Source organism: Pseudopodoces humilis, chromosome 1, assembly GCF_049639895.1.
Source record: "Pseudopodoces humilis isolate 2021_Gansu_Grassland_sample_001 chromosome 1, ASM4963989v1, whole genome shotgun sequence".
NCBI lineage: Eukaryota > Metazoa > Chordata > Aves > Passeriformes > Paridae > Pseudopodoces > Pseudopodoces humilis.
Window position 1 is genome coordinate 18,114,453 of NC_142200.1, and position 18,949 is coordinate 18,133,401.

General features: G+C 34.9%; 1 protein-coding gene across 9 annotated transcripts in view; it reads right to left on the minus strand.

Annotated features, from left to right (window-relative positions):
- OXR1 (oxidation resistance 1) overlaps positions 1-18,949 on the minus strand; it is a 257,957-nt gene that overhangs the window by 20,792 nt on the left and 218,216 nt on the right. For 7 of the 9 annotated variants that reach the window (XM_014255452.2, XM_088067288.1, XM_088067294.1 and 4 more), the window contains 3 exons: positions 16,845-17,629; positions 12,789-12,957; positions 9,789-9,951 (listed from right to left, as the gene is read on the minus strand). In XM_014255452.2, coding sequence (XP_014110927.2) covers positions 9,789-9,951; positions 12,789-12,957; positions 16,845-17,629 — 1,117 coding nt within the window. Of the gene's footprint in view, positions 1-1,262; positions 1,399-9,788; positions 9,952-12,788; positions 12,958-16,844; positions 17,630-18,949 lie in introns of those variants that run through there. The other 2 variants (XM_014255476.2, XM_005516967.3) reach the window with 2 other exon arrangements.

Here is an 18,949-nt window from a genome sequence, read left to right on the forward strand (position 1 = left end):
AGTTGATCCTTATTCTCACAGAGTCTTCTTTAGTTCAAAACTGTCCTTAAAAGATAGTATTATTTTTATAACAGACTCTGGCTAAAGTTCAGTATTGGTCCTAAGGGAAACAATTATAACAAAGGATACTACTGCTTTTTAAAGTATCTGTGCAGGTTATATCTATTCATCTATGTATTTAGACACATGTTGAAAAACACATTCTTTGTAAACTGAACTTCAGATAGTTTTTACACTGCAACAGGGTATGCTAGCAGTGCACCCTGCTAAATGAACATTTCAGTTCATTTAGGTGTATCTTCATTCAATTCCACTACCACAGAGGAAAGTTAAGAATCTATTACTTCAAAAATGTGTTATTATTTAGGAAGACACATTTTATAGAACCATTTGTTGCAACAAGTGAATTTCACATTTTGCAAGTATCCTGGCTATAAATAAAGATAAAAACAATACCTAAAAGATAAAGAATAAAAACATGTTAATAAATAAAAAATATAACTCCAACTCAACAGCATCTTGAAAGAAGTATGCTTCAGAACCCAGTAAGATGTAATTCTTAAGAATTACACTCCTGTCACAAGGATATCTTCCAAATCTACCAGTGGGTAAAAGCACAGTATATTGTCAAGATCACTTCTTCCCTATATCCAAGATGTTGTTTTGTAAGTCTCACTGAAAACCTTTTCCTTTAGATACTACTACATATTAAATAGTGCTACAAAAAGTCTGTTTGCTGAAAACAGCACTGAAAAAAACCCCAGTTCCTTTCATAAATCTAATATACTGCAAAAGCCAGTGTTTTTGCTTCCTCCCCTTCACTATAAACATGAGAATGGGACTACAGCAGACTCATATCCATAAATTTAGAAGTATTATCAGACCTTTATGCAGTTGACTGACTTCTGAAAAGGCAATGGTAACTCAGGAAATTTCCACTTCTCTAACTATGCCCATGCAACCTCTTGTTCTTGGTACTTAGCTATAAAGTTCATTTTTTGTGAAAAAATGCATTACTCCCAGGGAAAAGAAAGGAAAGAAAATCCCACCTTAAAACTGCTGAACCCCCTAATGCTCCAAATAGTTTCTCTTATCTAATGCCGATGGAATACCGGTAATTAGGTTATGTTCCAAAGATAATGCAAATTTGTGACTTAACATCCTGTTTACACATTCAAAATTTAAACTTCCAGAAACTGTCTCTGCACCACAACATTTAAAGACCGCAACAACAGACATGAACGTACTACACTGAAAATTACCAGAGTGCATTTATGATTAACTGGCTGGTGCTTTCTTCCCTTCTTCCCATACCAGAGACGAGACATTTCCCTTCTAAAAATAAAATGAGACTAAAAAAAGAAATGAAACAAAACCCCCGGCTGTTTGAAAGCATTCTCTGTACCTGCTGTCAGTTGCAGGCACAGGCAGAGCCCCACGACGCTGTGACAGGATAGTTTGCTGGACGCTCACATTTGACTGACAAGGCAGGGAGCAAATGAGCAAGCGTTCAGCAGGGGGATGTATCGCAAATGATGACGATACACACGGAGGAAGGCTTCCTGTGCTCAAGTGTGGTTGCAGAGCACTAGTTTGTTAAAAGGCAAAAATATTTAAAGATACAGAACTTAATTATTCGTACATAGTATTGAAGAACACAAAAATAATCCCCAAGAACTGCTTGCAATATTCTGTTACAAGGTAAATGTTCATAAACAATTTTTAATGGTAAAATGTTTGCATTCAATATTAAATTAAGAGTTTGTTTTCCTTACGCTGACAACCTTATATAAACCCCATCAGTCATTTCTTAGAGTCCAGAACCAGTCAGAAGAGTGAAGATTTCAAAATTTAAAATATTTTAAAATATTATTATAAAAAAAAAAAAAAAAAGAGGGGGGGGGGACTGTTAGCCTTGCAGCCTTTTCAGTTTGTGAGCTATAAGAAGAAAATGAATCCTTTTGTCTATAAAGTAAATTTGCTGTATGGATTAAATGCTAGCTCCAGAAATATTTTTGCAATCATGATTATTTTTTTTCCCTTAAAGGAAGGATGTTTATTTAAACAGGTATACACAATAGTAAAAAGCATGACAACCCTGTAAGAATCCCCTTGTAGTAGAACTTGCAGCCTTCTAAACCATATCCAAAATGAAACATCTTCCTTCCCCCCCTCCCCCAACATCCCCCAAAACAAACAACCAAAATAGTCTCCACATCACCCATGCTCCAAGTTCTGTGTGAAAGTATTAAATAGGCCTGAGTAGCAAAAGAACAATATTATATCACTGTACACTCAGGCTGTTGCTTTGTGATCTAAAAGCCAAATCATCCAAGAAGAGAATACCAGGACCAAAACTTGTATTTCACTGCAAACTGTGTTTTGAACATGTCACCTTGCACAAGTGTCTAACATTCTGATGGATAAAATGTTTTTCTTTTCAGTAAAACCTTATTTGGGAGATGGCATCTCTAAAAGTAAATTAGTTCCAACTTACCAGAGCTATTAAGGTGGCAAGTAAAAACATTTTTATCATTGGAACTTTAAAGCTGTGATTTAGCAAATTCAAATACATAAAAATGATTTGACATGTATAGTCAAATGGTGTATGATTCCAATAAGCCATATGCCTATCTATGTGCTTGAGTTTTTTTGTTCAGTTTTATTTTCAAATAATAAGTGAACTAATACTGAGGGTTAAAACAAGAACAAAAACCAGTCTGCCCTCAAATGAGAATTACATTCAATATAAAAATATAATACAAGCTACAGACATCACCCCCTTCCCAGCGAAGTCTGGGAAATCTTAAAGGAATGAAGAATATGCAGCAAAAGTATTTCAAACTTTCTCTGGAAACAAAAACTTTAAAGCAGAAAGCAAAAGCTAGTGACACAACCAACCCTTCCACAGCCTACTTTATCAGTCATCTTTTCTGTGCCCTTCAGGCAAAAAAAATAAATTCCTCCCTAACACAAGCCAACACATAGTTTCTCCAAAGCTTGGAAGGAAAAAAGAATCTGACGGACTGAATCCTTTTTTGTCCTGCAACATTTAATCTTAAACAATTCTAACCATCTGCTTAGAAGTTTCAAGCTTTTCTCTGAATAAAAATTACTTTTCCCTGAGCTTCTCAAAAGGATTTTAAAAACTTGCTCAAAAGAAAAGAGTGAAATAAAATTCTGCTTGATCAGACAACTCACTTTTTCACTTAATTACAGCTGCAAAGTTCAATGGGAATAAATGCACAAATAACTTTAAGAGACCCGCCCCCCCGACAGTGTTTAGCTGCTCAGTCCTGCAGCAGCAGCAGCTGCCCCCATGAGCTGGCAGCTGCCCTCAGCTGGGAGCAGCTGCTGGGGAGGGAGGGAGATCCCGAGCAGCACCAAGACACAGCACACTCAGCAAAGTGGCAAAATTTGTCATTCATGGCACATCTCCACCCCAGCCACAGAAAGAAGCCCACACAAGAAATCTGACCCCAGTAGCAACACTTAGAGATTAATAAACTGCCCTTTTTTTTTTCATGCATTTGGAGATTATAGTCCCGATCTGTTAACTGAAATCAGAATCTCACATCTTGTTGCAATTAATGTAGGCCTTGCCATCAGTGTTCTTAAAAAAAGATTACACTGAGGAGCACCAGCTCGCACATAACATCTGTGCAGAACAGCAGCAAACACTTAAGAGCGTCCACCTATTTCTTACATAGACAATGGAGCAACAGAAAATGTATCTAATTAAACTGAATGATAATCTTGTTATTGTCATTGTTAATTCACAACCAAGATAAAGATCTTTACACAATCAGTGTGCATAGTCCTTTCAGTAATTTTAACTCAATGTTGTTTCTCCTAATAAACTGATCTGTCTCAAAAAATAGTTAAGTAGCAGAAGAGAAAAAGTAGAGTGACAACAAATAAAGGTGCACCTTACAGAATGTCTTATTTCCACTCCAAACCAATTATGTGGTTAATGTAATAACATACCAGATTTCAAGTTATCAGATTACAAGATTTCCTATCACTGAAACAAAGAAGTAGGCATAGTAACCCTCAACTTCAGTAGGAAGACGGGACACCAGGTGTGGAAGAAGGTTTCTGGATAAGACGGGACTATTTTGTTCCACATATTCACTAGCAATGTCCTGATACCACAGCAACAGGAAAGTAGTGAAACTGGATTATACAACCCCTACATTTAATATTCATGCTTTTAAAGTGAAGCTACATTAGTAGAAAGTATATTTCCCACGCTCCATCTCTCTCAAGAGACAGAGGTTACAAGACAGGTTGGAGGGGCATAATTACTTAGTTTATTTACAACTTTACACATCAGTAAGTGTCAAGTGCAGGAGTAAGGAAGATAGAATGCAGTTGAAATAAAAAAAATAAAAATTCAGGTACTGGCTTCTGTACAAAATTACTACTCTTCTGGAACAAGTGAGTCTTTGTAAAAATTGTTGCAGGTAAAGCTAACATGGGGTTACAGCTAAATAAGGTCTGATCCCTATTCCCTTTACAGGTACAAGAAACACTAAAACATTACAAAAAGCTGTCTCCTGTAGAGTAAATACAACATGGACAGGCACAACTTCTAATTTGGCTGAGAAAGTTTCCATAAGGACAGAATTCTATCTTGAGAAGTCATCATTTGTTTCCTGTCAACATCTTAGGGAAAGGGAGGGGGGAAAAAAAAGGAAGTATTTTTTCCTGTATTCCTGAGGATTTTCAAAGGTACACTGAAAGCCATTAAGAATCTCAAAAGCACAAACTTTTTAGCTGAATGACTCTGCTTTAACTCTTAGCAGAGAGACCATCCCAGATCCCTGTATTAGATACAGGAAAAAGCCTTCAACTACAATTACACATTCATGATTCCAACTACAGGACAGCTCAAAGCCATGAAAACCTCTGAATTTTCACTTACAAGTTATTAATAGATTTTAAATAGATTATAAGAAGTAACAATAAATACAGCAAAACAAAAAATACCCTAATGCAAGAAGTTGAGAGGCAGTACAATATCACTCAAGTTAATTGCAAAAGTTATGCAAGAATGAAAGTTACCAATCTCTGCAAAGAGCATTGGATTATGTAAATAGACAGCAAAGCCCTTTTCTCCAACCATAACAGATTAACAGAAGCATTTCTACTATACCACACCACTGCTAGAACTGAAGAGACTCATTCTCCAGTACAAGAGCAAAGCCTATTAAACATTCTGTGGTAATGCACAGCAACACATGCATAGTAACATATCCAATTTCTTAACTGACAACACACAATGTAAAAAACCAAATAACCATCTAGCTTGTATATCCAATTCATTATCATAAAGAGACAGCCTTTCCAGAAACATATTGGAAAAAAATATTTTTATTCTGAAGACTGTTAGTGTTTAGAATCTTTACACATTCAGCACAATGCTTCATTCAAAAAGCCTACAAGTTTCAGGCTTCCTCATCTCTCTGCTGATCCAGTATTATCCAGTTTGTCACACAGCATTATGTTCATATCACATTTTAAAATGTAAGACATAACAAGCAGATGTTGTACCAGTATCCAAGCACTGAAGTATACAGTAGAGAATGGAAGCAAATCTACAGAAGGAACGAGATTAAGAATACGTGTAGAGTACAAAAACTTAAGACAGCAGTGCATTCTATAACTGCAGTATCCACTTTAATATAGAAATATTGTAGGTTCCAGTATAGATCCAGTAGAGAACTTCACATCTGGAAAAGGTTTCACGATTGGAATATTGGACACAGGTGCTTATCTAACCAGGAGACAGCCACTGTTTGTGACCTTCACATTTCCACAAATAGACAGAAATAAAATTCTGAGACCCTTCAGAAGTTAGACATTTGGTAATGTTGGATTGCTGAGTGTCCAAGTCAAATACCATTTCAAGAAGACAGAACTTAATTGCAACTAATGGTTTGATCTAGTAAGCATTTTCAAACCACAGCTCAGGTTCTAACAAACTCAGTTGGACAAGTGAGTTACTGCTTTCCAGAAGCATTGTATCCATGTTTTCTACAGACACTCCATAGGCAAAACCAAAGGCAATTACCATAAAATGCAAGTCCAGAACATGACCTACAATGTCTAGAAAAAAATATTTGCAAGTATCTATCAACTCAAGCTTCATTTTGGAAATTAACTTCTAAACATTTTAAATCAAATTAATTTTATGTATTTCCTCCACAATGAACAAGTTAATGAAAAAAATGAAACTGATTAGCTTCCAACTACTTTAAGACCACTTTGTGGGTCCTAAGACAAGAAAATTCCTGTTTTCAAATATGATGTGAATGAGTATTTAGATTTATATGGACATTAAGTATGACTCAATCTTGAACAACCGCAATAAAATCAAATGACAGGGAAGGGAAAGGAAGAATCATTGCTTTAAACAAGAATTACTCTAATGCAGAGCAATTCAAGTGTTTCCTTAACAGATTTCAGGTTTAAATAGGAACCTACTATATGCACAACTTGAACTTAAAAAGGAAACAAGATTAGACCATAAATACCAATGGAAATTGCTTCTGAGACACTGCACAACAGGAGTCAGCTTGCTGTCAAGTCTTGCCATGTTTAGATGCAAGTATAGAATATGTTTAGGAGAATGAGCTTGTTTATTAACACTTAACAGTATTCATCATTTGTGCTAACAGATACAGAGAGCCATTAGCACTTGAACCTAGATCCATCAAGTTAAAAAAAGAATACCATGATAAATACACCTTATAGCTCAGTACAGATAGTAAAACAACCAGCACCAAAACAACCCAAATACACTCAAAAACAACACAACTCAATACACCCTCTTCCTTGGTGTAAACCTATTCACTAAAGTACGAGATAAAAGAGATATTCAAGAAAAATGGATGGGGATAACACAACTGAGAACTTAACATCACAGTTTCATTTCTTAGATAGCATATTAAATAAAGCTATTACCTATTCACTTCTAGTGGATACCAGAGCCAAGACTTTAGCATGGACTGATCTTAAGTGAAAAAGTATCCTTTTTATAAAGCTTTACAAATTACTCAGGCAGGGGCCTCTCTGGAAGAACAATACTGAGCAACAACATCAGCAACAGCAGCTATGAGGTGCCTCAGACATTGTTTCAAACTCTGAACTAGTCATCTTTATTGATGGTAGCATTAGACAGCAGGAGATTCAGAGTTATTTCTAGTAAGTTAGTTATCTATCAAGGGTGAAACACATAAAAAGAGAAAGTTAAAGGATTCTCTGGACTTTTTGCTGATGCTATGCAAAATGCATTATTTGATCGAGCTAGAAGCAAGCGGAAAAAACTGAAGTTTGGGTAAGAGTTCAGTCCTATTCATTGATAAACTTAATAAACAAATACCTACTACTTGTTTCATGTTACTGATCTTTGCCTTTGCTTATTCTTCCCATAATTTCTTTCCCACTAAAGCAAATGGTTTCTCAAAGTCTATTGATAAAAAGCTGGACCTGAACATATTAACACAACTAGCAAAGAAACAAAAGCTGTTTCAGAGCACCACACCTGGGTGACCCATTAATCATCTTCCCTGTTCTTCTAGTTTTAAGATACTGTACAATGACAGCAGGGAGAACGCATTTTGGAAAAGAAAAGTACTCCACCACCTTCATCCTTTGGCAGATCAACAGTATTTTGTCATGCATTTCCATTTCCTTTGCACACAGGGTTCTGCCATCATTGTGATCTGAAAAAGGCAGCCTATTTTTCAGCCAAATTACCCAGAAAAAGGTTTCAATTATACTGTTCACCTGCTACTTTAGATTGCACCTGGAGCAAAAAACTGACAGGAGAAAAGCTTATTGTGTTAAAGGAAGGAAGTATATTGATTGAAAATAATGACTGAAATTCAGTGGAAATAATGAGTATGACAACAATGGCTACAATTCCCCATATTTACTCATTTTCTAGCATGCATGTTAAAAGTCACTAAAATTCCGTTTTGTGTAACAACAGCTCAAACCATCTGGTACTGTCAAACATCTCCAATTAGAAAGTTTTTAAGAGCTTTCAGATTTGTGCTGAAAGTCAGTCACAGGAAGTCACATTACTCAAATTAAAATGCACAAAAGACCATATTAGCATATTTCTTGTACTTGCATAGCATTTTTTATAAAATTATCCATCTCACTAATCATATTAACACATAGATCTGGAAAATTATTTGATAATATTAAGAGAACCGAGCTTGACAATTTCACATAACACATAGAAATTAAAATATTTTTGAAATGTTTCCTCCAGAGTAGACCTAATACAGGCTTAAGGTGTGGCCTCATTCTGTGGTGAATAACTGACAGATTTTAATATTAGCAAAAAATGCATTGCCTCAACTACTTTCAGAAATAGCTTCTAAAATCTACCACATTCCATCATGAAAAAAAAAAAAAATCACTATATTCTGTGGAAATTATTCTGTAGTTATATTAAGGTGCTAAATTACTGAAGAGCTCACTAAAAGAGAGATATACTGTGCTTTAAACCATAATATAGATCACTATCTACTGATCCCTATGCTCCAAAAGGCCAAATTTTAAAATTCCAAATACTTTTACAGGCTTTGAGCAAGAGTTAACACCAAAATACAATTAATATAGTTAATACCAAAATACACTGCTGGTAAAATCTCAAGCAGTACATATGGCTGAAAACATGAAAGTTAAAAAGGCATGTTTTTATGACACCAATTTCAATTTCTCAAAGTAAAAATGCTTCATGCAAAATCACTGAGTTGCAGGGAATGTTTCGCTACCATGGCCTGATACTTCAACTGGCTACATTTCAACTCTGAATTCAGAGTTCGGTGGTTCTAAGTTTTGGAGCTAAGCAGAAAACTACTACCTGTGGTTGGATTATTGTGGTTCTTTAAAATTTCTTTTATGCTGTACATAAAACAGTGTAGACTTCCTTAATTTCAAAATGTTCCACTGCAGGGTAGGGGGAAGGAAAAAAAAAAGAAATCTTACAGTCAGAGATTGCAATTGCTGTCCCAAGACTCAAATTAAACAGTGCTGATGGGATACTTCTACAATATATATATGACAAGAATCATCAAACTTTTGACCAACATTTGAATGTACAAGACTAGAAGTGCTTTAACTGCATGTACACTACAAAACAAAACTATGTAGACGTGTAAAGATGTGTCCATAGAAACACAGTGGACACAGATTCACATGAGAGAAACATGTTTATTAGTAAAAAAAAAAATGAAGAGATAGTTCCAGTTACAACATATTTCTAAAATACACTCAACAGCATTTTAATGCATGAATAAGTTACAACTGAATAGCTAATTATTAAATTATTGAAAAGACATGTCTGTCATTAATAGCTGTTCTTTTCCTCTTTTGTTGTCCCATCCCTTTTTTAGTCTTACCAATAAATACTGAACACTCTAGATACAGGAATAATAAATAACAGAAAGCTGTCAGTTTATGAGACTGAAAATTAAGTCTGCTTCACCAAAATTTCAACTTTGTTGCTGTACTCACATTCCCTAGGAGTTTAAATTTACAATTTACTCTACAAAAAAATGATTTGGAATTGTGAAATGTTGCCCTGATCTGATGTTAGAGCAAAGCATTAGGATGGCATAAATTGAACAGCCATGATCATGACAATCAGAATAATAAAGTGCTTTGTTTTTCCTCTTGGAAAACATTTAATACTATTTTAAACTGCATATAAACATATTCTTACAAATGTATTAAAAAATGAAATCTTTAATACTGTTCTTTCTTACCTCCCATTCTTTAGCAGCACCTTCAGTACTTGATTCTTCACTAGTTTCAGGCTCTTCCTTCTTTTTTACCACTATAAATCCAGGTTCCCGAAGAGACTCCCCAGTGTCTTCTGCATATATTTCTGGACTCCACTGGATAAAGAAGACATACAAATGATCTGTCCTAGAAAAGTCAAGTTACAACACAGAAAAGAAAAACAAGGTAAGTTTGTGATCTTTTCGGACATGCCTAATAATATTAAGTATTTAAGGTCAAAATAATACTATTTCATATTTTAATAGATATTAGACACATTTGAAAAAAAAAACCCCAAAAGTAGCTAGGTTTTTTGGTTTTTTTAAATTTAAATATACTCGAGTAAAAAACAGGAAACAAATTGGCAATGGATTAGCAGTGATTTCATGTACAATTAGTCTTTCATCCACTTCTGTCCCGTTTGATACCTCTGCTTAAAATTGAAGTCTCAAAATAAAACACTAAGACTTTTTTATCTTATTTAGAAAGAGTTATATAAACCCAAACAAAATTAGAATTAAAAAAATGTCTGCATGTCTGTTTTCCCCAGCCCTGAAGAACAGCTGACCACTTCCAAGACATTAGCAGAATTACACAAGTTGTGGGAAGTACTTCAGAATGTGGGGGAATACGGCTGAGAGCATGCACATATAAATATAAATCATAAACTACAGACTATTCTAACTGTAGTAAGAACCAAGATTCAAAGTTGCCTCCTTTTAATTTACGTGTCACAAAATGGCACTGTTCTCCAGTTTAGGAGAGCAAAATCACCCAAATTCACAGGAGGAAGTTATTAGCAATCCTAACAGATAGCAGTCTATCGTATATTTGCTGCAGGTGCACAGACAGAGCATTCAGGAAAAGGACTTGCACTAGTATATTTTGATCATGGAAAAGATATTCAGACCTAGAGCTTCATGGCTGTGGTTACAAGACTTTGAATATTCCTTATGTCTCTCTTCAGAGATATTTGCTGTATCTCCCTTCCTTAATAATCCTTGAAAAACTGAACACTTAAACTACAAGAGATACAGAACTGCAAAGTTTCTTAGAAGTGCAGTTATATTTTTCATGTGCCTCTGCCTAAAAGAATGCTGCAAACAGGTATGTAGTAACAGTCTCTGAACAGGGTCAGTTATGCAAAGTCACCCTTGTTAAGATTGAGGTTTGTGAATAACAATGATGAAAACAAAAACAAAAAGGGTAACTCTTTCTCTGGAAGTAAGAAAGAATAAAATATTCTGGATAGATAAGGTTAGGTAAATTCTACCACAGAAGTTCAAACAAGAAACTGCAGACTCCTCATACATTGAATGAGGCATCAATTGTCATACAAGTATGAAAGGTTTTTTAAGCCCAGATTTTAACTTTCCAAGAACTTCAAGTAATGTATAACAGTTAAAAAAAGTACATGAAACTTGATGCTTAAAGAACTCTAAGATAGATACTCCTTCCCAGACTAGCTCCTTTGAGACTAAGGACACTGAAATCAAGCTGGTTTGTCAGATACCTACTTTTCTCTCTTCATTACTACTCAGTGACAAAGACAAGTGGATTGGCATTAAGTATTTTCACCTATGCAGACTAGCACTCAGCAAGGTTAACACCAAATTTAGAATCAAGAAAAGAAACACTTCACTCTGAGGACATAGCTTTTTCTTTACAAAAAACATAGGACACACACTGAATGAATAAAGAACTGATACTGACAATCTACTGCCCCACTCAGAGAGAGAGAGACCCTTCACAGATGAAATAATTTCCAAGGAGATCAGTACAGACCACAAAAAAAAAAACATTTCTTAATAGGTGATCAATTCTTAGTTGTTTCCAAAATAGGTGATCAATTCTGCTTTATGCTGAAGGTAAGGCTTGCTATGTTAGAAAATGAACCAAAGTAATAATTTTAATTATTTAAACATTTTAATCAACTAATCTAGATATCATTGCCATATATGATACATTTATCTGTTTTCAAATTAAACACAATGCTACTAGAACAAGGAGATTTGAGTTGATGTAAACACAAGACAATTCCTGTCCCAGACAGGATTAACAGCAGCAGAATTAGTGGGACAAACCTTTGAGTGGGACTCAAAACTTTGCATCCTCTCTACCACTTAAGAGGTAGCAGGGGTGATGTTTAAAAGCAGGTTAGTGATGGACTACCATAGATTCAATTCTACCTGTTGGATAGTATAATACTTTGATGTAATTTCAGTCCATCACACATTTCCATCCACAATGGACATGAAAAAAAAAAAAAGACTACTGCTTTTCTTGTTGCAGTCAACTTCAGTATAAAGTAATTTTATGTCTGTAATGAACCTTTTCTCCTTTAGATTAAAGAACCCCACTTACTTCTAATTTTCTTTATATGTTACACTTTCTAGGCATTAAATAGTCTTGCTGTTTTCCTCTGGGCTCTCTCCAATTGATCCATATCTGTCCTTAACTGCAGTGCCCCAACTGGACATTCTATGCCATTCAGCTCAAAAGAAAAGATGGAAAAGTGACTTGATCATTGTTGGTAGGTATTTGTACCAGATGTTAACTGATAGTTCAGACAAAAGAATCCCAGCTAGCTCTTCTGAACTCGAGAGGATTTTTAGAGAGTTTCCAAATAATGGGAAGCACAGATAATGACAAAAATTTTGCTGCAGAACTTACTTTCTCTACCAGACACCACTTGAATCTTTCATTATTTACCTGCTACAAACAAAAGCCTAAATAATATAATGAGAAACTACCTGCCAAACTTTCAAGTAACTCAAGTAAATCAGTAAAAGGTCAGTAAGGTAATGAGGTACTCCAATAGCAAATACAATACAAGCCAATCAACAACATCCTCAGACACTGCCCCATTTTTGTGATTATTTAGAGATATACAGTCACTGCAAAATTTTGAATGATGCAGAAAAAATAAAAAGCTCAAACACCTACTGGCAATTGCTGATTTTTACAGTTTGCCTCCATCTTACCTTTCTTGTGGAACGGCAAACCAGTACTCATGTTTTTTGTCCCTTTGTGCATACTGTTGCATTGTTGCACTTGCTTGAGAAACAAATGTTTTTCTCATGGGTTTTCCAACCCTGAGACATAGAAACTTGTGAGATCGATGTCGTCTTTTTTCTTTCATAACAGAAGGACCTATTAATAAAGACAAAGTAAGCTGTCCACAATGCACTAAAGAGCTTAACAAAATCATTAACTAATTTTATAATAGACAATTGAGGGATATAGGACATACATGTAACTAAGTAATGGGAGATGGGGTAAGATAAGTAGTAATAATAACCTGCCCTTTTTTGTTATGAAGATCACATCAGCAGAGTTAATAGACTAAATAATTCTAACATTCATTTCTGCTTCCAACCACAGATCACAATATTAGAGCATTTCTTCCATGCTTGGAAGTATTCAGAAAGTATTCTTGATGCATACTCTCAGCACTGAAACACCACCCTCCCACTATTAAACAGCTATCCCACATACATGAAAAAGATACTGTGTTAAATATGTATCTCTGCTTGATTCACACCTGTCAGAGCTGTTTGTCAGTTACTTGTCATTTACAAGGGAAAACATTCTGGCCCCACTGACACAGTATTAAGAAGAATTTCAATTTGTTAGCTGTATCAAACACATCAATAGTATGAACAACACCTCAGGATGAAGTATACTGGATATTGCAGTACCAGATTTTTCTCTCTGCTAGTATATTTAATTGAACTAATAGAATTATTCGATTACCCTCAAGGTCTGAATTGTCAAGTCAGCACAAGGTAAAGGAAGAAGCCTTCTTAAAACTGTTTCTTTATTAGATTATTTGCCAAATTCTCCAGCCACAAGAGACTTTTTTAAAGCAAAAAAGGAAAACAAATTTAAGGGTTTTTATGATCAGATATGACAATAAAGGGTTTATCCTAGCTCTGGTATTACATGTATAAACAGATAAATTGTAGTTTCCCAGGACACATCTTTTCTTTACAGCTGAAGTTCTCCTTCAGTGTCTGTGCAGACCACAAATCCACTAAGCACAGAAAACATCACCTTCTTGCTCTAAAAACATTGCAACTATATTTTCTCAATGGAATTTTCACCATGAAGTTCAGAACAGCACTGTTCTAAAGACTATTTTTTCTTAGTAAATATTTAAATGTGCATCTCCTAATTTTCAGTCTTGTTTTCAGCCAGCATTTGGAATTATACCAGCAGCATACATTATAGTAAATTAGCCATAATAATATGTATTATTTGGAAGTACTTTATTATGTGTAAGCTTAAAGGTAAAGTGTCAGATTGAAAAAAAAAACAACCACTAAAAAGAAACAAACAAAAAAGCCTGTTTCATAGGACTGGCATGCAAACTCTGTGGCAGTGTTAGATAAATACTCTTAAAATTGTTTGGTATTTGTGGTTTTGGTCCCTCAGAGGCAGCAGGTTAGGATTTCCCTGAGCTCAGAGAAGTGGGATTTTGGTTCCCATTTATCTAATAATTTATATATCCCATTTATATATCTAATAATAATATTTTACTATTAGATAAAATAAAAACAAACGTTGTAGCCCTGTCCCAAGTCTCAAAAAGACTATTTCAGATGCTTTTTATTTTAGTGAGTTCTCCAACATCTTCTTGTATATTTGATACAGATTAATGAGAAAATATTTCAGCAATGGATATTGTGTCTCATGCTTCTTGTCATTCCTTTCAATCTCTGCCAATATTCAGCTAAGCAGAAAAATATTTTGACATGTTAACATTAATGATATTTTAACTTGTTTATACAAACACAGAATTATAAACTGTTACAATTTCTCCAAAGTATCAACCACATCTAGCTTTATTTTGGTCCAGTGGTTAGCAAAGGTGTCTGTAAAAACAGAAGCTTGGGCAATACAAAAATAAAACTAGATACAAAGGAGACCTTTTTAGTTATTCTAGTCTATTCATAGTATCTACTTGCATTTCATCACCTGTTCAACATTCAGGACAAACATTCAGATCATTAATTCCCAACTCAAACATCTGACCATTGCAAACTTCAAAAACCAGTACAAAAAGAGAAAAAATTCAACTAAGTTCCTGATTAGTTCCTGCTAAGTTCTTTGCTAGAGACAAAAAGACTGTCTAGGTGAGTTATTGATCTAAATCTTACAGTATGAGTACTTCAGAGTTCTATTTTGAGAAAGGCTACTTGGAAGTGTTTACTGTATTTCAAATTTTAAATGAAAACACTGGTGTTTTTAGTGACCTACTGTTAATAGATGTCACATTCATTCTGATGCTTTTACATCATATCTATGCTTTTACCTTTGTTCTGCTTAACTGTGCTTCTAGAAGCTTCACCAAATCTAACTAGGTTGAGAAATATTACTTCATAATTTACTCATTTATTTGCATTCTGCTAATGCAACATGCAAGAAGAACAAATGTACTTCTACTACTACTGAAGTTGGATTGAATTGGTAGAAACTCCAAAAAGAGCTTGTTTTTGTATTTTCTTCTTTGTACTTTACCCCATCAGCCTTGAGTGAGGCAGCAGCACTATGTGCATACAGCCAACACTAATCTGTGGGACTGTATGCAGAAACTTTTTTTGGTGTTTTATATATGTATATTCTCTCTGCAAATATACAGATCACATAAAACACGAATAATGTGCAGTCATTCAATGATACAATCTTATCAAAAACCAAAACTAAAGCATTTAATGCAACTGAATTACAAATATTCATTTGTAAGAAAAGCAGTGATTGTGCCAAAGAACACATAGTACCTGAATTTTCTTAAAGTCACTCAGCAACTACTTCTAGCTGACACTTGCCAGGGGACTACTTGCAATATTTAGGGCATAAAAGTCAAACTTATCACAGAATTATGCAGCATTCATCTGCTTCAAATTTCAAAATTTAGTTACTTCCTTAAAAGAAGAAAAAAATCCCAACCAGCCAAAAAAACCCCAACAAGCAAAAACTATTACATAATATTTTGAACTGTAGATGAATTATTGTTAACTAAATAATGTACGTCTATTCAATATAATTTCAAATTAAATAATTAATTTAATGAATTTAACCTTCAAATGCATTTCACTTATCCTTAATGTCTATCACGCACTAATAGATTCTTTTCTAGTCCCCCAAATATTGCACAATTAAAACTAATAGTTCAGTTATTTCCATTAATAAGTTCAGAAGATATCGGAAAGTAACTTGTGAATTTTTCAGAAAGCAAAATCAAGTTCATCCAGAAGCATAATTAAGTTATTTAAAGGCACAGCATATTTCTATATGATAAAAAACTTGAACAGGCTTTATGGCTAACTTTCAACTAGTAATCCCAGACCCTGATCTTTGCAGAAGAATCAAGGTACTCAAGAAATAAAACCTAGCTGCTCCCTGTATCCTGAACACTAATTCCCTGGCATCTAGCCCTTATTTGTCCTGAACCAAGCTCTTTGGATGCTTAACCTTGTTCTAGTCAACATCAAAGTATGACAAGCGGCAAGTGAAACAACATTCTGAAAGCATCAGTGTTAAGAACTCTAGTGTTTGTTGCTCACACCATAAACCTTAACCACAAAGCAGACATGCTACAAATGACATCAAATTAATTCCCTAAAATTCATTCACACACATGTCCACTAGGATAAAAATTTAAGCAACAGCTAACTGATTGTTAAAGAACATTTTTAACTGTGAGCTGTATAGTGACTAATGCACCATGAATCTGATTTTACAGGTTTAAATCTCTCCTAAAAAATATTGTGATTTAATATGATCATAAATATCATTTCAATGAGGAAGAATGACAGTTATCTATATTTTCAGTTTCCTAAGCAATATTTTCTCCAATAGTTTGTGTAAAGTTTAACTTTGGAGTGAGTATCTTCAAGCCAATGAGAAATATAACCAGCACATGGAGAGATATGTCATACAGAATTAAAAGAATCCAAAATTTCCATTCAGCTGGAGGGTGATAGATTGTAAATGTGCAGGTTTAATACTGTATCCATAAATACCCACTGACTCACCTTCTAACCGCCCGTCTCCTGCAGATACAGCTTTCTGACTGATTTCTTTTTGTGAATCCTGGTGCATGTTTTCTCTTTGTTGTTTTGTTTGTTGCATAGTGTGGGTCTTCCAGAGCTTGCGGAGCTCCTCAACTTCTGCCTCTGAGTCTTGACTTTGCTCTCCCACTACTTTTCCTTTGCTAGGTGTCTCTTTCTTTTGAGAGTCTGTGGTATCTTCACAACCTGGACACTCCTCTTCCATCTCGTTATTTGCTTTTTTCCCTAGTAAAGAACCCTGATTCTTGCTCACTTCTCTCTCCTTGCTGTGCTCCTCACTACCTTGTGATCTTTGCAAAGATTGCTGGAGGACATCTGCAGTATTTTCACCAGGTTCTTGCCCCCCCTTCATAGACATTTTAGCACTTTCTGAACTTAAGTGGGTACCAAGCTGTTTACCACCTACAACCATTTCGGCACTGGGCTTTAAGTCACTGGCAGCTTCATTTGAGTCTGAAATGACTGTTAAACATTCAGCACTAGTCTGGTTTATTGTTTGGACAGATTCCGATGACGCTCCAGAAGATTTATCTTGTCGAAGCTCATCTGAGGAAACAAGCTCCTCACGTATTGGAGAGAGTTCTGATTCTGTGAATACATCTTCTGAAAGAGACTCCTCTGTGCTTCTTGGGGCAGTACTGGCACTGTCATTGCCTGTGTCCCGAACCCTGGAATCCGTGTCATCTGCATTGCTCTTTGCAGCTTTCTTGGAATGGCCAAGTTCTCTTACTGACAGCTGTTCTACATCTCTGTTGAGCAAAATAATAATGTTGTTATAACAGGTACCTCTAAAGTATCAAGCTGTTTTCTTCACTATGTTTTCTTCAAGATCTTAAACACTCTAAAAACCAACTTAATCCAGAGCATTAATAATAAACAAGCATAAAATGTGATCCTATAATGGTAAACATGGCTGACCTTTTGCCAGTATAACATAGCTGGGACTTCCCAAGTTCATGACACTGCCTTCACAAGAAACTCTCCTATGAAACTAACAAGATTGTGAGAGGCAATAAAAGTGTGAAAGTAAAATAAAAACCAAAGTAAAACCAACAAAAAGCTACACACAACTACAGAATGTGAATGAATTAGAAAAATTATTCACTCTTAAGTTTTGTCTATCCAAGAGGTCAGTACAATTGTACAGACATGTTCCATCTTACAAGGAACCTGAAACATAGCTCATAGGTAAGAAGTGAATGGCAGAAATCATCTGGTCTAATCTCAGATATCAAAGCAAGTAAATGCAGAACAGTAGAAACCATCAATGTATCTCTCGCTATTCTGCCCACAGAAAATACCTGAAACTATGTTTAGTGTCTTCAGCAGGTACCTAACTTTGAGGAAACCACTGTTTGGCAAAATAAATCCAAAACTGCTTGATACAATTGAAGATGCTGATAAATAGTGTTTAAAAAAAAAAAAAAAAAAAAAAGCAAGCATAAAAATTTCTTTTATGGAAATAATCTTTCTTAAACCTGTCTTTCAAAATAAACTAACTAGAAGTTCTATGACTATTAGAAGACTAGAAAGGTACTATGAACATGTTCACATAGGTCTACAGAACTCAAGCTTTTCCCTGTTGTCAAAAAACCTGGGCAGTATACAGCCATCACAAAAAATTCTCATATTTAAATGTACTCTTGACTAGAGTTCTCAATGTTAACTTCTTTGCCATCTTCCAGTGTAATGGAATAACTCTTTCATTACCTAGTACTAAATGCTTTTAAGAAGCTTGTAGATTAATCTCTGTTTTGAAGGACAATAAATTCACTCCACAGTCTCACAAAACTTTATATTCACTTACATCATATTATTGAAATGCTGCTAAATTCAGGGTATTTGCAAAGCGTATGCACCCTCTTATCTAAGCATTAACAGGAAACTTGTTTTAAGCTTTAGCTGATGGAGTAATTTTGCTTACAAAGCACGTGGATTCAGCTTTAGAATTCATCACCTATTAGACTAGGCCATTTCTTTAAATTTTCAGGATTATGCTCAGAGTTGCTCTCATACAAGCACAACATAAGGTTTACGAAATCATAAAACATCTGTATGCAGTCAAACAT